The sequence below is a fragment of the Euleptes europaea genome, chromosome 3 (genome assembly GCF_029931775.1).
Source record: "Euleptes europaea isolate rEulEur1 chromosome 3, rEulEur1.hap1, whole genome shotgun sequence".
In the NCBI taxonomy this organism is placed as follows: domain Eukaryota; kingdom Metazoa; phylum Chordata; class Lepidosauria; order Squamata; family Sphaerodactylidae; genus Euleptes; species Euleptes europaea.
This window is the reverse complement of record NC_079314.1, coordinates 45,777,406-45,800,378: the sequence shown is the minus strand read 5'-3', so window position 1 is coordinate 45,800,378 and position 22,973 is coordinate 45,777,406. Positions and strand designations below refer to the sequence as shown.

General features: G+C 42.0%; 1 protein-coding gene across 1 annotated transcript in view; it reads right to left on the bottom strand.

Annotated features, from left to right (window-relative positions):
* Positions 1 to 20,801, bottom strand: part of FAM185A (family with sequence similarity 185 member A) — a 40,307-nt gene extending 19,506 nt beyond the window's left edge. Inside the window, exons 1-5 of the mRNA XM_056847342.1 lie at positions 20,330 to 20,801; positions 19,601 to 19,710; positions 18,692 to 18,784; positions 12,858 to 12,996; positions 3,401 to 3,442 (exon numbers count right to left, since the gene is read on the bottom strand). Coding sequence (XP_056703320.1) covers positions 3,401 to 3,442; positions 12,858 to 12,996; positions 18,692 to 18,784; positions 19,601 to 19,710; positions 20,330 to 20,801 — 856 coding nt within the window. The remainder of the gene's footprint in view (positions 1 to 3,400; positions 3,443 to 12,857; positions 12,997 to 18,691; positions 18,785 to 19,600; positions 19,711 to 20,329) is intronic.
* Between the last annotated feature and the right edge of the window lie 2,172 nt (positions 20,802 to 22,973).

The following is a 22,973-nucleotide window of genomic DNA, read 5'->3' as shown; positions in this document are numbered from 1 at the left end:
TATAAACCATATCCTTACGGGTGCATATAGATTTTTTTTAAAAAAGAGGACTCACTTCCAGGCTGGCTTCCCCTCACTTTTACGGTGCTTTAGATAGATACACACACTGGCGAATCAAATGCTGAGAGGTCCTCTGTCTTGTTCCTCAATCGCATCAAACATACTGCCTTCTTGCAAGTTTATTGGAGTTAAAATATTGGCTTGTAGTTTTCAACATCCACACACATCTAGATTTTAATCAGCAAAGTTAATTTTGCCAGACTAAACCTTCATGGATGTTTTCTCATGTTGGTTGCATCACTGCTATATTTATAAAAGGTGCTTAACTTTATAAGCAAATGGACATTTGCAAAAACCAGCTAACAAATATACCTTTCTATTCATAAATGTGTTACTCAAAGCAGCTAACAAAAATTTGGGATATCTTATATTTAAATAGCATGTATAGATTAGTCAATCTATTTTGTTCTAAATTTTGTTCTAAATTTCCTGAAAGCAGCCTATATGGTTTATTGGTGCTCAGATTGAAATTCAGTTCTACTGTTCCTTGGACAAAAATTACAGACCCTGATGCAGAAGGTCATGCATGTCATCAAGAACGGAAAAGTATTATCAATCTTGATAGCTGAGTTGAATGGAAAGTATTGCCTGTATGAGCTTAGACAATCTGGATATAATTATCGTTGACTGTCCTATTCCACATCAGATGTCTGGAATGCACATTACACAAGGGTCGTTTCTAACTTTTGGATCCAAGTGGTTCAGTGCTTTTGCTTTCTATTAAAAGCACCCATATACCATATACATTTTCTACTCTCTCATTTTACATTCAGATAGCAATGGTTAATAACATTCTTTACCTGTGCATGAAGTTGCCACATCCTGAGATAAATGGGTATAATTCAGGAGGTATAATACTGCCTCTCAGTAGGAAAAAGGCAGACCCAACATGAAAAAGACTGACTCAACAAAGGAAACCATGGCCCTCAGTTTGCAAGATCTGAGCAAGGCTGTTAACAATAGGACATTTTGGAGGTCATTAATTCATAGGGTTTTCATAAATTGGAAGCAACTTGACTGCACTTAACACACATACTATTGCCTTTCCTTTTATGAAATAAGAATAATCTGAACATCCTGAACTTGGGTGGCTAATTTTAAAATGGTTCCCCAACATTGTTTAAACATTTCTCTGCATGCAATCAGTTAGTGGATCAGGGAAAGGCCACACAAGGCTGCTGCCATCGTGAGGCCTCAGTCAAGAGCTTGGACGTTCTGTTGGATCCAGCCCTCCTGTTGGAAAAGCAGGTAGACCAGATGGCAAAAACATCATGTGGCACAAAAACTGCCCTCTTTTTTGGGCTCAACTGACCTAACCTTGCTAATCTATGCTAAAATAATCTCAACACCAGGGAACTGTAACTTATTCTATATGTGGGTTGCCCTTGAAGACAACACAGAAGCTACAATTGGTTCTGAATGCAGCAACTAAATTCTTTAGAGTGGTTAAGCACTTTGAACACATCTCCTGGAGTTTTAGAACACTGTGCTAGCTGCCAATCTGCTTCCATGTTAATTCAAGGTACTGCTGTTAAACTTTAAAGACCTTAATGACTTGGGACCCTCATACCTGTGAGAGCTCCTCCACTTATATATGTCCACAGTTACTGGTAGTTTCCCTACTTCGTTCAACAAGAACTGACACTGCTCGGGAACATGGCTTCTCTGTGGTTGTGCCTGTGCTGTTCAACAGGCTTCTTGAGAACGTGAGGAATGCCCTGACCCGTGAGAGTGAACGCTAATAACTGAGCCTGCAGGCTTCACAATACAATCATGTGTAGAGTTACTCCTAAGTTCATTGAAATCAGTGGAGTAACTCTGCCCTGTTAAGAGGATTAATCAGCAAATTAATTAATTAATTTTGTTGGCTATCTGGTAGATCTGCAAGTTAAATAAATATTTTTTTTTATTTCTGAAGCCATTTTAGTTCTTTGACAGTGTAATGGGGAATGAAAGGGAAAACAGATGGCTTTTCTTTCTAAAATTTTGTGACAGTTTGTTAAATTGTAAGTTATATAACTTCTCAAACAGACACCATGTTGAGGTTTGAGAGATATGCAAATATAATCACATTTAACGGATTAGTTGGTTAAAAGGCAAGTGAGTAATCATCTAAAACTTCATGAATTAATTCACAGTGCTGCTAATCACTAGGATGGCATTCTATATTTGTTTTTCACTAGAACATAATCATTCAAATATGAACAGCTGAAAGGCGATCAACAGTTGGCCATTAGTATGGGTTTGTTACAAAGGAAACTGTGTTCATCATGAGAAAGCGGGAACATTCACTTCTAGCGTAAAGTGGAAGTCTGCCTAAAATCTGCCTCAAAAATCAGTTCATCTGATGAAAATAAAAGGAAACTTTGAAAGCTGGGTCTCATTCAGCAGTTTCCATGGCTGATATATTTTTTGCACTGCATGGGGCTGTTTAGAGCAATTATGAATGCAATTTTATTTAACCATATCACATTACAAAATGAATTCTATATTATAAAACTATATAAAATAATATTATTAATGACAAAAACACCAGACTATACAGTCAATTTATCCAACTAGGATAATTTAGCTATCTAAGTCACTGGCTGATTAGTCTGGCATAGAGCCCACCGCAGCAAAAGCTCAGATTCAAGAGAAGCAAATACATTGTGTCAAGGAATCTATGACTGTGACCACCCTCTTAAAAAAACATAGTCAAGAAGCCCCTTAAAAGATTAGGGTATGAAAGTAATAACCACATTTTAGGGGAAGAGGTTATCCCCAAATAATATCGTTTAGGTATTCCTCTGTTTTAATGTAAATATCTGAGTTGTAAACTTCAAAATAATCCCAGATCTGCTTTTGTATGTGTTTGATGGGCATGTTCTTGAGAGTTATGGGTAAGCCACCTCGAGGGCTCAGTAAGGCCTGATTGGACAAGCCCAACTTTAATCAATACATATTTCAGGAGGGGACCAGGTAGGCTAAAATATAATAATTTTAAGGTCAGGGCTAAGCTTGACTCAAGTTTGGGTACACCATCTCATGGGCCGAATCCCACAGATCTGTTCCACTAGGAGAGGTGCTTTCCCCCAGCTTAAATAATTTTCCCTGGATGCAAGAAGCTCTTCCACTGGAGAAAAATGCCTTTTTTAGTAGAATGGATTTGGAAGATTCAAGCCCTTGTTCAAGGAGATTCTAGCAAAAGCAAATGGAGATAAGCCAAAACGATGTTAGACATCCCCACTGCACATGTCTGCAAGATTAATGGTGGTCCCTGTCTGAAGAAGCTGTGTGCTGCCATTGTACAAGTACAGCAGTGTTTTCTGGATTTAAAAAACCAAATATCTCAGCTCACCTACTGTGATGTTTCCTGTTTTAGTTTGAACGGTGGTAGTACCTGTAAGGAAAGAAAAAGAGCAATTTGCACCTGAGGATGATGATGATGGTATTAATTAGCTCAATGCATTGTGGTGAATACTGGATAGTCCTGATCTTAATTAGCAATTAGCTTAGAAGCCTCTGAGGTTTTCATATGCAATGCACTGTCACATTTACCAAGCATAAATTAATGTAATCTCTGGGCTAATATTCCTTAATGATGTTTTAGAAAATCCACAGAAGGCATGCTATATAACAAGTTTCAAAGCCCTACTTGTAAAAAAAATTCCAAAAGCATTCAGCGAGTAGGACTTAATCCCTGTATTACTTTAATTTTTGTTAGATAGAAAGAAAATAATATTGTGTTAGGAAAAATGGCTGATTATATTAATTTGTCCTCCGACTTGGCTTAAGATCTGTGATCACAGCCATGTACTATAAAGAACTTATGAAAACACATTTTTTTCCACTTATGCTGGGATGTATTTTCCAGACTGAACCTTCTGGGCAACAGCAACATTTTCTCCCAGTTAGTGGTCCTTTCATTGATCTTATTTTACAGAACAACTTTCTGTATAACAATCTATCTGAAGAAAAACAAAGAGGAATCCTCTGCCCCCTTAAAGACTAACTAAATCTTATTTCACCACAAGCTTTTTGTGAGGGAGGGCCAAACAATATGCTAAGTTTCCCAGTGAGTTGGGTTGGGGTTCCTGGGACCCAATTTGCTTTCCCTGTAGTCATACTGCAGCTGTGGGGATAGACAGATGTCCAATTCTGAACAGAACTTTAGCCTGTGTGGAGAGGGGCTCCTGGTTATTTGCATAAATTTGGAAACGCACTGGGCTGAGAATACTCCGTGTGCAGCTGCAAAATTATGCAAATAATTCTGTGCTGGAACCATTCGGGCTTGGAGAAAACAGAATGGAGGAAAAGGCAGGACCCCCTCTTTGCCCCACACCACAGTTCTGAGAGGAATCAGGCTCCTGAGGGCTTTAAAATATCTTTTCCTGCAGCTGCTGTGACTGGGGAATCCCAACCTGACTTGCCACAAAACGTAACGTGCAGTTCGGCCCTTAGACTTCACTTCACCAGAGTCATGACAATTCTGCTACTGGTTGGCAGATACTCATTTGGTAATAGATTCTCCTACCTCTCTGTTTTTTCAGACAACAGGTAAGTGGTCTCTGGCTCCTGGAACCTTATGCCACAATGAAGTTGACAACTTTTAAGGGGCCACAAAGTTCTTTGCTGTTTTGTTGGCTCAGACATTCTCAAGGCTGGTAGTAGGAACAAGTGGAAAAAGACTTGGTGCACCCATGACCTGTCCTTCCCACCATGTTTCTGTGGTACAATGGCCATCTCCTGCAGCCTGAAGCTCTGTACATCACAGGAGGTGTACAATGAAGCCAAACAGCAAATCTGGGCCAAGGTTATGAATGAGAAAAGCAAACCTACAACCCAGACACACCAAGTCCAACTGGGCTCCTGAGACCAATTTCAGCGCTTGTGAGGGATTATGTCTATTAATTCTGCACAGGCTGAATTGTATATAGCATCGAGTTTCTGGTGAGACAATGATGAATCATAAAGCCCCAAGGTTTTATACTTCACAAAAGCAGGTGATGAAAAGAAGCAGAAGTGGAAAATGCCATCATTTGGTAATTATATGGGTCATCTGAAATTTCTGTCTGGAATTGTGCCTTACGAGCAGCCGAACAAGGTATTTATGTATTTTAGTGAAGATATCTCGAGCCCAGTTTTAAAGCCCAAAAGATCCATAAAGAAGCTAACAATAAAATATTACATAAATAATATAACAAAAAATTCAAGGCAGCTAAGCAATAAAGAAAGCTGGATGGCTCAGCAGAGGTAACCTGGTATTGACCAGGCCAGATTCTTGTTCTGCTTGAATATAAAAAGTGTTGCTGGTCTGCTGTGGAAGATAATTGGCTCTTGGAAACAGGAGACAGATCCCTCGCTCACCAAGCATGTCCTGTCTATTCCGAGAGATGTATGCACGCTGAGATTTCTTGTGCATGAACGTGGATGGGGGGGAGGAGACTAACCAGAAATGCATCTGCTGTAGCCAGCTAGGGTTGCTAACCTCCAGGTAGGGCCTAGAATCCTCCTAATCATAACTGATCTCCAGAGATTGGTTCCCTTGGAGAATATGGCAGTCTTGGAGGGTGGTCTCTATGGCATCACATCCCTGCTGAGCTCCCTCTCCTCTCCAAAACTCCATCCTCCCCAAGCTCTGCCCCCAAATCTCCAGGAATTTCCCAACCCAGAGTTGAAAACTCCCCCCCACCCCGTTCTGCTCCAAACTCCATCCTCCTCCCCAAACTCCATCCTCCCCAAGCTCTACCCCCAAATCTCCAGGAATTTCCCAACCCAGAGTTGACAACTCCCCACCCCGTTCTGCTCCAGATTCTCTAGGAATTTCCCAACCCAGAGCTGGCAACTATTTGGCCTGCAGTTGAAATGCTGTGCTCTTGAGAGCTCTGGATGCTCCTGTGATGCTGTTGTTAAATTATGGGTTCCTTTCTTCACTTCTACCTCTACTGGTCGATTGTAGGATCCCCATGTTCTCCCCTTATCACTTGCATTCCATATCTTGCTGCATGGATGGATTCGCTCCTTCATCTCTAGAGGGTGACAGTGCTATTGGCTCACTGGATGGGCAGCCAGAGTCATCAGCTCCTGAGTCCCCAGAGGAGCCCCAAATGGATGACAGATTATTCCATTGGGAGGGGGAAGGGATGCTGTAACTTTGTGGCAATTTTGCAGCAGTTGCAGAACTGTAAGTCGGCAGAGATGGACTACTGTGGGTTTTACAATAGAGTTTTACAATGGAAGCCACTCTGGGAACTCTGGGAATAGATAAGTGTTTCTTTTATTTACACATTCAAAGTTTGAACAGATATGGTACATACTGTTTTGTCAATCAACAGTTTATATTTTAAGCACAGAAGTCTACTGTTGAGGTGTTCCCATGACATGATACAAAAAATAAGGCCAAGGCCTAGGGGCAAAATAAAGTAAAATATATATTTTATTAGTTAAAATCTCTCAAATTCCCTACTAGTTTTGCCAAAAAGCTTCTTCAGGGGAAGCTGTTAGTCATGTAGTGATTTTTCAAAAAGAATATAAGACCAGTACTGTGAAAACTAAAGGTACAAAAATGCATGAGGATATCAGTGGCTGAACCAAAGCAATAAAGGTCCAGAACCGACCAAAAAAACCCACAACCATGTGAGAAAGCCCTGTATTTTGAAGCCGGATTATTTCCAGACAGTCTTTTACAATGGCACTTACCCTATTCTTTGCTTTTTTGTACAGAAGCAAACCAAACCACAGTTTATACAAACACCCTCCAGTCCTCCAAGGAGGCTCACTCCCTCTTTTGGTTTAGTTTTCTAAAGATATCCTTAAGAAATGATAAACATTTTAAGTATCAATAAAGTTCCACCCAAGTCAAGTTAGCTGAAGCAAGTTCAACAGGCTGCTTTGAAAAATGATCTCTCCCAGAATTGTGTGGTCATATAATTTTCCATCAATACCAACGTTCATCGAAGCCTATAATTTTTATGCTAAGCCACCCTTCAAATTATGGTCTCTAGGGAGAGGAGGGAAGGAAGGAAAGTCTAATTCTGGACAAATGTTCATTTGTCCTATGACAGTGCAATTGCTGAGGCCTGGCAAACACTGAGTTTGGCTAATGGTAACGTATCATTGATGATATTTTGTAATCTTTCCTTGTTTTCTTCTTATGGGCAGTAACTGGAACTTCAACTTCATGCCTCAACAATCGATAAACACACACTGTAACTATAGATATATTTTAGATCACGGTTCCTCAAAACGGCACCCATGGGCACCATGGCACCCACCAAGCTTTTCAGAAAATATGTGGGGCCATTGTAAAGCAGAGCTTGCTATTGGCTGTCTTCATTCAAACGACAGGGTTTTCCATGTCTGCAATAGCAGCCGCAGCCTCTGCAGGATCAGGAAGAGTGGTGAGCACTCAGGCTTCTGGTTCCATTCCCCCTTCAGACTTTCCTTCTTTTTATTTCCCCTTCTCTTTCTCCCTTCCTCCCCCTGGGATTCCTTCCTTTCTTTTTATTCCCCATCTGAGATTCTTTTGCAAAGCAAGGAAGGAGGAACTGTGTTTAGCTCCACCTCTTGGTATTTTTTCAAAGCTATTTTGAGTTTGTTCCACCTCCTGCGGCAACCATATTGGGGTAGCGCTCAGCGCCCCATCTCAAAATTCCTAAGGTGCCTGTCAGCTCAAAAAGGTGGGGAACCCGTTATTGATACTGACGTACAAGTCTAAGGTTTAAAATCGACCTGCAGCCAGGCCAAGATGATCTTGGATTCCGACACCTCTTCCTCCTCTGATGAGGATGTGAATGATTAAGTGCATCAGAAGGCTCTAACAACTGCAGCTCAGCAGTGATGGATTGGAAAGCCAAGGATACTTAGACTAATAAGTAAAAATCGACACAGCTGAAACAGCCTCAGTCCAGTTAAGCTGTGGACACACACAGCACTTGTGTGCAGAAGGAGCCCGTGGAGCAAAAGAAGCCCTCTCACATTCCTACCAGCACTGGCTTCTTCCCAGGCCACAATAAGGAATGAGAGGTCTGTGCAAGCTTCTCATTTCCCTGTCCTGTGCACTGCCCCTCTCCTCAGCCAAGGAATGCAAGCTCTTTAATATTCCTTGAGTGAACAGAGGGATGAAGGCTGGAGAGGAGTACAGAAGCATCACATTCTTGCAATAACTTGGTCTGCTGAGTCCCAGGGCACCAGGGGGAAGGGAGGGGCAGAGTTCCTAGAGGGCCACGGAAGGCCAGGAGCAAGTTGAAAATAAAAGGGCCCTACCAGTCACTTAGGCCTTTTATGCATGGGTTGTTTCCGTGGCGATCACCCCCCTACTACTTGAGGGCTTCGTTTTCATTGTGCACATTTTTTCCGACCTTTAAAAGTCACTTTGCTCTCTCCCCGTGTTTTCCCCGCATTTTCTCTAGACACTGTTTCTGATAGCATCCAGAAAACGCGGGGAGAGAGCGAAGTGACTTCTAAAGGTTGGAAAATATGTGCATAATTAAAAGGAAGCCCTGAAATAGTCCGGGGGGGGGGTGATCGCCACGGAAACAACCCATGCATAAAAGGCCAAGAGATAAAAAATAAGGCTAAGGATGATGATGCAGGTAAAATGATGATGGCCAAGAGATAAAAAATAAGGCTAAGGCTGATGATGCAGGTAAAAATTCCCTATGAAATGTGTCAGGCATTTTTAGCCGAGTACTAAAATATAATTTTTACTTTACTTGCACTGTTGGCCTTGGCCTTATTTTTTATCTCTCAGGAGCAAGCTGAGCCAAGTGGCCCTTGAAGTACTGAAAGCACCACAGGGGCTGCAGCCTATACCCATTGTGGGCTGGGTTTGAGCTGAGTGGGCCACATGGGGCCAGTTGGCTCAGCTTGCCCCAGACCAACACATTTCCAATCAATACTTTAGAAAGGATGGATTATTATGATTTAAGCAATCCTACAAAAATAAAACAGACAACTGAATTGCTGGAACCTGTCTATTCACTTAGAAGCCTTTGCAGCCCATCAGTAGGCTCCAATCCTCCACACAGATGGAATTATGACATTGAAAGATATACTCATTTTCCTTTTTCCTCTTTCTACACAGGCATAGTTTCCCATCAAAATATGTTTAACGTGCTCAGTAGACTAGATTTAGGGGTGTCATTCCCTTTTGTTCTTCCTAAAACAACATTACAGAGACTTCTAAATAGGTTTGCCAGATCCCTCTTCACCATCGGCAGATTTTTGGGGCGGAGCCTGAGGAGGGCAGGGTTTGGGGAGGGGAGGGACTTCAATGCCATAGAGTCCAATTACCAAAGCGGCCATTTTCTCCAGGTGAACTGATCTCTATCGGCTGGAGATTAGTTGTAAGAGCAGGAGATCTCCAGCCACCACCTAGAGTTTGGCAACCCTACTTCTAAAAATACAAAGGGAAAGGGTTCCAATAACATTTGTGAGTGGCGAGGGTCGTAAAAGGGTGAGATGAGGAAGTGGATGTTTTTCCATGCTCTCACTTTTATTCTTGGCTGCAGTAACCAGACAGAGGCCACCAGGTGCAGCGGCACCAGTCTTTAATTCACAGAACAATTCAGGTTATAGAGAGACTCTTTCAGCCCAAACCTAACAGCCTGCGTGGCTTCCTCTCCCTGGCCTGCCTTCTGCCTCATGGCACGCCTCTTTCATCTGCTAGCTCCACTCACGGGTTGAGATTGCCCTCTCTTGTGATTGCCTTGCCTGATCCTCCCAGAGGACAGGGTGCTTCTCCCTACCTGAGACTCCTTGCCAGCCTTGGCCTGTCTGATTGCCTGACTACTTGTTGGCTTTCCTCTGCTCCAGAGCTTGGGTTATCCCTTTAATTTTTTTTGCTAGTACAGGGTCCCATCCCACTCATGAGTTTTCCTTTGGGGTTGTGGTGGTTTCCCTGCTGACCCCTTTCTCCAAGGTTGGCCCATCAGGCACCCTCCTGCCACAACATTTCATTAACAGCTTTCTGAAAACAAACACAAAGTCAGGTTCCAATTATCTTGTTTAAACTGGATAGAAGTCTATTTGCCTTTATCCTGTCCCCTGACAGAAAAAAACAACGTTTATACAAGTGGGAGGTGAAAAATGGTTCAGACATCCCTTTATGTGTAATTTGAAATATACAGAATAGGTCTTCATGAATACACATGTGTGAGAGAGACAGATTTTCAATATTAGGAACCTATCAGTTCCAAACTTTCAACTAACATTGCAAACATGCATAATGTACTACACAGATACTAAATATAGCTTATCCTTCCACAGTTTAAAAAAATAAAACTGTGCTTATTTATTTAAGCTTATGCATTTCCAGTCAGCTTGACTCTAGTCTAATGCCCGGGATGACAGCCAGGAGTTTAAGTCAACCCTACACTTCAGCATGAAAGAACAAGGAGAGCTTCTTATTATAAGGACATGGGTGGTGGTGAGAGAAGGGGAAAGAACTTCTAAAGCAAGGAACAAACTTGGTGGGAAACAACAGCTCATTGTTCTGGTGTCATAATGTTGGATTTCTGAGCATTGTTTTCAGGTGGGTATTTTCTGTGGTTGGTACAAATTTCTGCTCTAAATCACTATGATGGAATACCTCAAGCACATGGAAAATCTGCACACGAAGAGGCTGGTAAATTAGGACTCATGGGACTGTACTCCCACATTGCAACCACCAGCACAGCTAACATACAGGATATTCACATTAGTCATCCTGCCAAAACAAGATGAAACCAACTGGACCAAAACACAGGATGCTTCACAAAGAAAGGCAGAAAAATTAGCAGTGGATTTGTAGGGTCCACAGTGCCAGCCCAAACACCAAAGAAAAATTTCCAACAAAAACAGTATCCCAATGTCAATTATACCCAAAAAAATTAATCCAAGGGATTTGTACCAAGATTTAGACCCAGTACATACATATGACATAGTTCCTACCCACACCAGCAGCTCTCACCCCTCAAGAAGGCATATGCCAGCATGGGAAAGAATCATGTCAATTGCTGTTTATTTCTCTAGTATATTTGTATGCCATGATTCTCTCCCCAAATTGCCCAAGGTGGTTTCCAAGTAAAACACAGAACACAATACACGGTATTGTCGAAGGCTTTCACGGTCAGAGTTCATTGGTTCTTGTAGGTTATCCGGGCTGTGTGACCGTGGTCTTGGTATTTTCTTTCCTGACGTTTCACCAGCAGCTGTGGCAGGCATCTTCAGAGGAGTAACACTGAAGGACACTGTCCTTCAGTGTTACTCCTCTGAAGATGCCTGCCACAGCTGCTGGCGAAACGTCAGGAAAGAAAATACCAAGACCTCGGTCACACAGCCCGGATAACCTACAAGAACCAACAATACACGGTTTTTCATCCAGCTGTTACTAGATCCTCTAAATTGAAACAGGAATTGACACATCACTGTGGTAACCTATGAACTGGTCCTTCACAGCTGCACATACATAGAAGGATTTCTTCTAGCAATCAGGTCCACCAGCTGATGCTTCCTATCTACAGTAATGCCTTGGTCTCTTTGACATTAGCTATTTCCTATTCATAACTCAATATTTTTTAAATTCAACTGGAAGTGTGATATATGTCTTAAGGGTATTGCCCTCATGTGCCCCCCACAGTTGCAGACTTGGTAGGAGGGTTAAAATGGGAGCAATCAATTCCTCGGTTCTTGTAGGTTATCCGGGCTGTGTGACCTTGGCCTTGGTATTTTCTTTCCTGACGTTTTTGCCAGCAGCTGTGGCAGGCATCTTCAGAGGAGTAACACTGAAGGACAGTGTCTCTCAGTGTCAAGTGTGTAGGAAGAGTAATATATAGTCAGAAAGGGGTTGGGTATTAAAGGTAATGTGCTAATCATTGTCCTGTAAGTATCAAGATAATGAACTAATGAGGGTGTGGTATGTTAATGTGGAACCATTGTATCCTGAAGTGATCTGTTAACATGTGAAATCCAAAGCTAATCCGCATGGCTATTGTGGACTGTAGTCAATTCCTCATTTTCACCCCGAAGAAGAGCATTCACATGTTTTCAGGGTGGCACCAAAGAAGCAGCCTCATTGAAAGAAGAAAATGGTTACCTGAAGCAATCTAATTAAATATGCCCAATGGATGGCCCAGTGGTTCAAACCCTCCTATACTAGGATTCCACTTGGACTGGTTTCTGATTTTTCTATTCAAAACTCTTTGCTAAGGCCAGCATTCATATGTCACCTGTCCTGCACAGTCATCTGAGGGCCAATTCAGATGCCCTTTTGTCCCCTGTGCATCCTCTCAACAGATGTGACCTAGGAGCTCCATGCTCAGAACAATTCCCAAGCATGGACAGGCCCAATATGAACAGGGATCATAGTGCATGTGGAAAGGGGGTCCTCTAAATTCTTTGCCCACATCTTCCACTTCTGCTTCAATTCCCACTTTGTCACAAACTCTCCGTCTTGTAGATCCATTGTCTATGTTTCATACCTCGACTGAGATAAACCAGACTCATCTCAAAGTCTGGCTGGGAATTTTACTTGCTCCTTCAATGGAGGATCTGGGTTACAACTCACATAGTCACCCCACTGAATACCACCAGCCCATTCCAGTGCATCAAGAAGCCTGTGACCTTTAAAAAGTCAACTTTATTAATAAATGTGATGCTATTTTTTAATCTAATCTGACTTGAATTTTTCCACAAATATAAAAAGACTGTTGTAATATGTTTGGTGTTATAAACACAGGCAGGCACTCTGCTATGCATACAAAACAATATTTTTCTTTTAAAAGGCATTTGCTAAATACTTCTAATAGTAGACTGAAAATCTTTTGCTATCTTACCATGAACATTCCCCAGGAGAATATCGCCAGTTGATGAGGACAAAAATGAAGACTCTGCGTAAAGATATTTGGTTTTTAATAAACCATCTTTGGTAGAAATGTTTACGGAGCACCCTTGTAGCTTTTCAATATCCACACTCTGTAAAATAAAAGAAGCCTCAATTGATCAGTGATTCCCAATATGCTCCCCATGGGTGCCACGGCGCCCATCAATGTGTTTCCCTGCAATCAATCAGCATCACAGCATTGTGTCCAAGCTGCATGAGGCAATACGGAAGAATAAATTCTTTGCAACTTTATAGGAAACTGTACAAACCAACAAAAAAGGCTCACTCATCCAAAGATGCAGTGAGCCAGTGTGTTATAGAGGCTTGAGTACTGGGCTCAAATCAATTTAGGTTCAGTCATGAAGTTCTCTGATTGACCTTGGAACAGTCAGTCAATCTTGTTGGGGGGGGGGAAGGGGGGAAGAACCTTTGTGTGCCACCTTGAGCTCACTGGAGGAAGATCAGGATTAAAATATACAGACAGAATATAAGGTTGGAAATAGTATTGCACAAGCAGCAAAAATGAAGCCAAAGTGGGTTGTTGGTAGTTACACAATATCACTTTCATCACAGAAATGCAGAAAGCAGCGACTTCTGGCGTCCCTGTAGGGTTTTCAACACAAGATATGTTGAGAACTGGTTTGCTGTTGCTTGCCTCTGCATAGCAGCCCTGGACTTCCAGGTGGTCTTCTATCCAAATACTAACTAGGGCTGACCCTGCTTATCAGCCAAGATCTGACGAGATCGGGCTAGCCTGGGGCATCCAGGTCAGGGCTTTAATGGCCATGAGGGGTACTTTTTGCCCTGTGGGGCAGAGGGCCGCACTTGCAGTATTCAGTCACGAGAACCCCAGCCCAACTTGTGGACAAATTTCTTGTGTAGTTTGGGCCTTAGTCAGCCCAACTTCTCACTTCCCAGCCTGTTACAACTTGATGACTTTCCTGGAGACTTTCTAGCAACTCTTCTGGACAAGCCAGACAAGGTTTTGCACTAAAGGTTCAAGCAATTTCTACAGCTGGACTGTTGATTTTAGTCTCAAGGCCAACCTCTGTTAGCTTGGCTCTCTGTCCCTGCCTGTTCCCTGGAAACTTGCCCGTCTTCCGCTTTCCAGATTGTTTGCCTGTTCAAGAACTGAATCCAAGAAGCTGCCTGGCATTCCGTTCTGAACTTGCTTTGCATGGAAGTTCCTGGGACAGCATTCTGCGAGAACTGTTGGATGTACGAGGGAACTTGCCGTTCATGTGGATTTGCTTTGGCTCAGGGCCACAGCACTAGGATGAGTCCCACCAGCGTGGCTTTGAAATCATTACACTCAACTAGATCTATGTTATTTTTCTGTTACAGAAATATAATAAGGGTAGAAAGGCAAAGGAAAAAAGGAAAGCCTGACTGTATAACTACCGTCATGCCTGCAATGCGAGCGTTTCCCTTCCAATGATTATCTGAGGGAGGCTGCATGGAAAAGGTCCACAGAATGAAGCCATCGAGGGAAGCCCCCCAGATATTTAAACAGTGGTTCAAACCTGATGTGGAGGGAATCTGCTCATCACTGCTGCCTTTTATGTTTTAAAGGGAGATGGAGAAGGACAGTAACAGGCAGACAGAACCAGAGCCAGGATAATATATGCTCAAAGATATTTTACCAAACAATCAGTTTCTACAATCTATCTGGAACTATTTCAAAACACAAAATACAACAGATATTTCTTGTAAAAATTTAATACTGCTCTGCAAGATCCAGTATGACTTATACTGTAAAAACAAACCTCTCCGTGTGCTTTTAATTATCTAGCTCAATCCATTTTTTTTCATGTGCAAGATTATGACCCTGAGTGCGTAATGGATTTACAGCTTTGCATTCTCAAAAACTGGCTTTGGCATTTCCGTGCCATCTATCATCACCTTATGAAATGAAGAAATTCATGGTTCAGCTGAACAGCTGCCTCGTCCTCAGGAACAGCGATGCAGAAATATATCTCCAAATGTAAGATTAATCAAACCTTGGGGTTCAAACCGTTGAGCCTCTCTACAGAATGCACCATCCCCTCCTATCACTGTGAGACACATCACTAATGCTAGTCTGTGTCCCTTATGCTCAAGGCATCTATGGGTGCAAATGTATAAACTGATGTTCAAAACCTACACTGTTCTCTTATGCTTAAAAGGCAGTTTAGCACTGCCATAACTCACACACACCTCAGTAGACACAATATGACTGGGGAAGGGGGGAAATCTCATAGCCTCGCCATCCTAATCACTCTGTAGACTGGCCTTTCCTTGTGGGGCAAGGCTCCCAGAATCAAGTTCCAAAAATCGCTTCATCTAAATCTGTAAATTTATAATATTTAAATGAACTGGAGGTTTCAGTTCGAAAATTTGTTTCTACAAACAAACCAGTTTTTCTTTCCTCCTTTTTAATCTGAAAAGAAAGTTGCCCTACTGACAGAAATCTTAAGTGTCCAATTTTGGCCCTAGGGGAATTAGAAGTCAGAGCTATAAACCTCCGACACTCTTAGTTTACATTGGAAACACTGACAGAGCTCTTAACGACAGAATGATGACTGTAGCTGATGGAACAAAATTGTCATAAGAGCCCGCATGGCAGATGTAAGGCAGGCTGATTGCTAACAGACAGGGCTCTTCCAGAAAGCCAGCCAAACTCTGGAAAAGTTGGCTGCCTTGATGTTGTGTTTGGTAGGTAAGTATTACATGTGGGGTTTGATACCTAATACCCCAGCTGTAAATTGATAGTAATCCCAGTGATTTCAATAAAGTTATGCAGGGTTTACACATGTGTAATACATAGGGTTGCCAACGTCCAGGTACTAGCAGGAGATCTCCTGCTATTACAACTGATCTCCAGCCAGTAGAGATCAGTTCACCTGGAGAAAATGGCTGCTTTGACAATTGGACTCTATGGCATTGAAGTCCCTCCCCTCCCCAAACCCTGCCCTCCTCAGGCTCCGCCCCAAAAACCTCCCACCGGTGGCAAAGAAGGACCTGGCCACCCTAGTAACACAGATTATACATGCCTGCTCATTAATTAATTACTCAGAATGCAATATCCACCAAGTGCAAGGGGACTTACTTCCCAGACCGCATGCTTATCATATCTACTAATGGTTACCAACCTCCAGGTGGTGCCTGTAGTTCTCCCAGAATTACAACTGATCTCTAGACTACAGAGATTGGTTCCCCTGGAGGAAATGGCAGCTTTGAAAGCGGCCTCTACAAAATTACATCTCTGTTGAATTCCCTCCCCAAACTCTCCCTCCCCATGAACCCGTCCCCAAATTTCTAGGAATTTGCCATGGCAGACTTGACAACCATAGCCTACTGAACTCAGTGGGACTTGTTTTTTTTAACAATCTAAAGGAATTTGGAAAAAACCTAACATCTGATTTCCTAAAGATCGCCTGCTAATGAATAAAATGACTCATCTTCACACACAAGGTTGACATTATTAGATGATATTTGCTGACAGTATCAAACTGTGTTCAATTACTTTTCTACATGATCAGTTAAGGTTCTTACACAAGAACTCTACCTCCCAACATCTCTAGACATTATTCTTTTGTATGGGATCAGAATACAGCCCCTGAAAACTCAATTGTCTTTTTAAAAGAAACAGGAAAGGATAATCAGGCCTTCACGTTGCACAATGGAGAACTCCTTCTGTGGTCTAGATAGAATACAATGAGAGGAAGCAAAGATACTAGTCCTTGTGGTCAAAGTCAGCTCAGGTGAGATAAACCTGAGCTGCAAATCAATTATGCATTCTTCCAATTTCACTTTAACTTTTTCCAAAGAAACTTGCTTGAACAATTATTCCTGTAAGCCATAAACTCAGCACAGTGGTTGTATTGTTGTATTCTTGCAGATCTTGAATGGATGGGAAAATTCTCAACTGCAAACTAATGGCATATTTATCACCCCTTGGTGCTGCTCAAGTCAGGGTCCCAGGATCAATCTTTACAAGACACTTTCTATCTTAATACTACCCAAAGAGAAAGGAAATGAAGCAAAGATGCCACCTTCTGGATAATACCTAATACTTCTGCTTTAAACTACTAAGTAGATGTTCACGCTGCTATTTGACCTAAGCAACTGATCTCTCTTTCCACAGGACAAATGAATTATACCCATCTTTTTTGTGCTCTCAGCTTTATAATACTGACGCTTTGAAATAATCAGATGTAATTAAAATTCTGTGTGCCAGTTTGCCCATGGGATCTGCTAAAAAAAAAGGCCCAATTTTTTTCAGAGAAGCTTAGGTGACTGAATCCACATTTTAAAAAATTAAGTTGATTCCCTGTTCCAATATTTAGTTATCACTAACAACATAATTAGATCTTTTAAAAATAATGAAGGTTGTCTGACTTGCCCACCAAAAACTCCGGTTCAAAAAAGTAACCAAGTCGGCCTACAGAGACACATCTGCTCCCCACCTAGCATCCTCTCCTTATGTGGAAATATTCCCAGAATTCAGAACTGAATTTTCTTTCCCCTGGAGCCAGAATCTGTCTCCATAGCTAGCTGTTGCCTTCTCAAGATGACTCCCGACTTTTGCACAGTGAAGTATATATTCTGAACATGTAACACATTTCCCTAATTCACTTGCCCTGTGAATTATTTGCTGTCTGGACGCCCAGAACCCCACCTTGGGTACTGAACCTGAACAGATTTAGCCTGCTCTCTCTTGCTTGCATCTTGCTTCCCCTCTTCAGAGTAGTATATTGCATAGTATATGAGTGATTGAAACATATGGTTCCTTTTAGTAAGCTTTCTAGTGTTATGTACTCTACTGGGAGTGGAGTAGGGGGTCACTGGAGGTATGGGAGGGGAGGTAGTTGTGAATTTCCTGCATTGTGCAGGGGGTTGGACCAGATTACTTTGGTGGTCCCTTCCAACTCTATGACTCTATGCTTAATATTATTTAACTTGTTTGAGTGTTCACATTCTATGGCCTGCCCATGTTACATTATTTCTCTAGAAAATCATTGGTTCTGATTTCACCCATCAGTATTTCTTCCACACTTGCAAAGGCATCCCACCACATTTTCAATAGATCTCCTATAGCCATTTGTGTGGATCATGGCCCAGATTGGGGGCCTTCCTTGAAGCTGGGCGTAGAACCTGAGCCAGCAGCTCCTTTAGCACGTGAGGAGGGACAACTAATGAAGGTTTTCTTCCTGATGCTCACACTATTTGAACATTGACTTGAGCCAGATTGTAACATGAGCTACATACTTAAACATACCCAGTGTATATTTCTCTCTCTGACCACACACAGAAATAGTCCCGTAGAGCACCCTGCATTCATTGTGTTCCATTATTTGGAGTGTGAAAAGCCAGAAAAAAAGACCGAAAGTGGCTTTCTTGTACTGTAACATAAATGCATGCATAGCAAGATTCTACATGTAGATTTGCCACATTTCCCCTAATAAAGGCTGTATACGTTTAGGAATTGTGTGATATACAGAAATTCAACACTTTCCCAGCACAGAAAGGCAATTCCTCAAGATTTCTGCCTGATAAGCAGCTGTTTAAAGGCAGAGCGCCCTTCTTGGGAAAAATGGTAGCAACTATAGCAGCATAAAAAATTCTGTTCAGGGCGGGCGGGTTAGAAATCAATCAATCAATCAATCAATCAATAAAATACAAATGCTCAGACCTGTTCTCCTATATGATATAAAAAACCTACAATGCTATTTTTGTAATGTAAAATATATCGATCCCACAGCTCCCAAAATGATTGCAGACTTCAATATAAGAAATCTTGCTTACACTTTCTTGTGACACATGCATATCGGCATTTCCCTGTAGAGTTCCCAGGCTGATCACTTTGCCTCCTTTGGCTTGGATGTCAATATTCTTACTCTGGAACAGAATTTTATATGTGTTAAAAGAGTTCATTTGTTGTTGCTGATGTTCTTCAAATCTATGTTTCTCAGTGATGACAGGTTCTAACCTTTGGACTCTATTTCAATTGGATCTTCCAACCACTCTTCTGGGAAATGAATTTAGTAACTGCATGTCAAGTAGAAATCCAGCAGTTAAAGATTTCATACTATTTTAACAGAATGTCAGGAAAAGTTGCATCTATAGAATTTCTGCTTGCTAGGCATCTGTTAAAGGCCTTCCCAGGCAAACCGAGTAGATACTTGAGTACTGGGTTTTTTTTGGCTGGGACTTTCAAAAGAGTTCAGCACAATGCGCAAATGGAAAAACAGCTTGGCGAACAAAGTGGGTCTGTAGTTTGTGGAAGATCTGAAACAAATAAAGCTCTATCTAAGAAATTCTTCAGAGACAATTCATAATTCCGTTCACTCACATTAATAACATCTGATGCAGAAACTCTTTACAGGGTATCAGAATAACTTACAGAAATTTGTTTACATGCCCTTGTGTATGTTTACAAGTATTTAAGCATTTTTACACCAAAAATTACTATCTTTTCCACTAGCATTTTCTCACTAGTACTATAAATAAAAAGTACTATATGTCAGCAACTTGCCAAATTGTTTTATCAGTTTGCATACTGTGATCAAAACACTAGATTTAGAATAATCCGCTACTGCATATGCAAGAATATGCTGCACAAAGAATATGAGAGTTAGTGATGCCAATATTTTCTAAAAGAAGTCAAGAAAAGGAACTAAGTGTGTGTGAAAGAGACGGTCTCTATATCTGTACCTTTATTGACTGTAAGATGCTAGTTCCCTTCTCTGTTTCTATTCTGCAGTTTTCACATTCAATTTTTTCAATTTTCACACAGCCATCCCCTGATGTCTTGATGTCCAAGTCTAAAAACAAGTACAAATGGTGAAGGTGAATTGTTTGGAACTGCACTTGTTTTAAACTAAAAAATTGAAACAACACACACATCATAGCTGTTTGTAAGATGTATATATTGAAAGCACGTGTATATGACTCAAGTTAATGAGTCCAGGTATTATTACCGTTAAAATACTTGTTTCCAAAATTAGCATATATGAGAGTTATCCCATTTTTTCTTATAACTGCCCTATGAAGTAGGTTAAGCTTACAGATAGTGACTGACCCCCAGCCATCTATAGGAGTTAAAGAAAAACTGTGCTGGCTAAACAGTCAGGATTTCAAAACAGTTTTTAATTCTGCAAGGCAGCTCCTTAAACATCCGCTGAAAACAGAAGCCAAGAACACCAACCTGTCTGGAAAAGCCTTGAGCCACAACAATGAACATTTTGACTAATCTATAGTGGCCACTAAAACCTGGAAATACATTCAGTCACATTACTCAGTGAGAGCCAAACCAAAAGGCACTCTGAAGCCTGTGAACAACCATCCCAACTGTGCATGACAATGTGAGAGAATAATTTAGCCGGATATCAGAGTGTCCCACAATCAACATATCACTTCTTTTCAACCAGTTAATGCACATACCATATTTTACTGGGATCCTCACATCCACAGAGGCAGTATTGTCCATGTTGTCTGAAAGGACTGTCATCATTTTTTGCTCCACGTCATACTGCACATGAACGTTATCCAGGTCTGCACCATGGCAGGGGTTGGTGGTCTGCCCACTCACTGTCACAAATACCCTGTCAGCATCAGGGAACTCATGCGGGTCGAGGGGGCATACTGTGACATGGCAAGGGAGCCGCACTTTCAGTTGGCCAAAGGGGCTAACAACCAGGGTCCACTCTTTGAGAGGCTTAGTATTCTTTTGACTGCCTTTTTCTGGCTCAGCAGGACCTCTGCTGCGACGACACGGACTGGTGACGAAGGTCAACTGTGAGGCGGCACCCCACGGTTCTCGCTCAGCAAACCCCCTCTGTCTCAGCAGCCCCTGCCAGGCACCTGCTGCTATCTTTGCTACCTGCGGCCACCATCTTGGCAACTGAGGTAGCATCATCGTCAGCCTGAAGTGTACCACCTGGTGGAGCAGTCTTTCTGTGTACAGAGACTGGGGAGATTACAGAATACTCTACCGGGACACCACAGGAGAAAAGGGTCCTCAAGCTCAAGGCTGATGCTTCTGCCCTCTTAAAAAGTCCATTTCGTACAAGTTGCAGGAAACAGAGAACGCAGCCTTGACAGGCAGTCTGAGCGCAATCCGGTCACAGCGGTGTTTGCTGGGAGTGGTAGTTTTCCATTAGTTAAATCTCATAAGACAAACCAGACATTAAAACTACAAGTCCCAGAATGGGAAAAGTTCACTGAAGCCTCAGCCAATGAGTGACCAGAGAGGGCGGAGGATGGGGAATGTACAGGATGGGGAATGGAATCCTACATTGGCCAATCGGGAGAGAGGAGGGCGGGATGTGAGGCTGGGAAGGGACCGTTGGTCTCCATGGAAACGGAAGACGCCGTCGTGGAGGTCGGCTGGTCTGTCTCGCAGGTAGCAGCGCAGGGCCCCGCGAGGGAAGACGGCGTGCCGAAGAGCAGCCTGGTAGGGCGGGCAGGCTCAAGGATGTGAGGCTGGGAGAAGCGGAGCTTTGCTGCTCTTGGATGAGGAGTGTCACCAGTGGGGTGGGGAAGGGCCTTTGCTGGGCGTTGGGGGAAGGCTGTGAGTGCACAGAACATAAGCAATGGAAAACCCCAGGAGAACATATATCTGTGTATCCATACGCGTGCAAAGACATTTGTGGCTCCTTAATAGGGCCCTTGTGAAAACTGCTATACAATCAAAGGTTGTCACAAACTGCTGTGCGGTCAGCCTGAGACAACATAAACAAGAGCCAAATATTTCAAAATAGAATTTCAAGTTTATCAATATTTCAGGGTATTAGCTATCCTGAATGGTCTCTGCAACAGAGAACACTAATGGATTGGGGGGAAAGTATGCTATGGCACACAGGGTTAGTCTGTCACAGCCAAAGCAAGAAAAAATGTGGTGGACCTCTTCATATATAATATTGCCTTTTTAAAATATTTTAAGACTATGGTTGTTGCATATTGCCATATAGTCAGTGATATAACAAGTATTATGCCTTTCTTTGGCTCTCAGCCTTTTAAGGGAATTGATCCATTTGATATCTGCGAGACGTTTGCTGCTTCCTCCCAACATACCAGTGCACAGCCTGATACCAGCTGACCACACTCTGTACCCACTGAAGTCAACCAAGTAAGCATCCTACAGACATTTTATAGGATACAGACAAAGGGGCTTTAATATCATGGCCTGAAATATGTGTTTCGCACTCCTTCCCCCTTCCCTTTTTAATATTCAACCTGATTAAATTTTTTAAAAATGTTTTTTCTAGTCTGCCTTTCTCACTTGGACTCAAGGCTGATTACACTGTGTCAATACAATCAACAAGACAGGACATTCAGTAAACAATGAAATACCGTTTGGGTTGCAGAACCAACCAGAAGCCTAAAAAACAGAATTGAAACAGAGCATAAGAGTTAACATGACACATTAAATGATGCAAACTTACACAATAGGATACAACCCACAGCAATTCAAACAATACACACGATACAAACCACAGTCTCCAATAATTTATCCAAGTAACTTCGTGATGCCTTTTGTGAAGTGTGACTCTGCTTCCTGTATAGAAAAGCCCTCTTGAATAATTCAGTCTTGCATAGTTTGCAGAAAGCCAGGAGAGTGGGAACCTTCCTGACCTCCTCAGCCAGGCCATTCCATAAGTTCAGAATCACAACAGAGAAGGCACAAGTATGGGCAGTTTTTTATTTTGCCCATTTGCAGGTTGGCACCTGCAGAAGGCCCTGCTCAGATGAGAAAAGCTGTTGTAGTTGAGCATAGGAAGAGACAGTCTCTCAGATAAGAGGGTCCAAGTACATGAAGGGCTTTGTATGTAATAGCCAATACTTTAAATACTTTAACGTTCTGGAGAACTCAAAGGGTTGTACAATGTGTTATGTTATTTTGATTGGGCTTCATGGATTTTGTTTTAGGAATTTAAAATGGAATGTAGAAGAGTTGCTTGAGAACAATAATTAAGGAAGGGGAACCTTGCCAATAATACACTGCCGTAATCCATGTTTAATAGCAAAAAATGCCCAGAATGCCAGGTTCCAACACTTTGTATCCTTACAGTGGTATTCTACATAG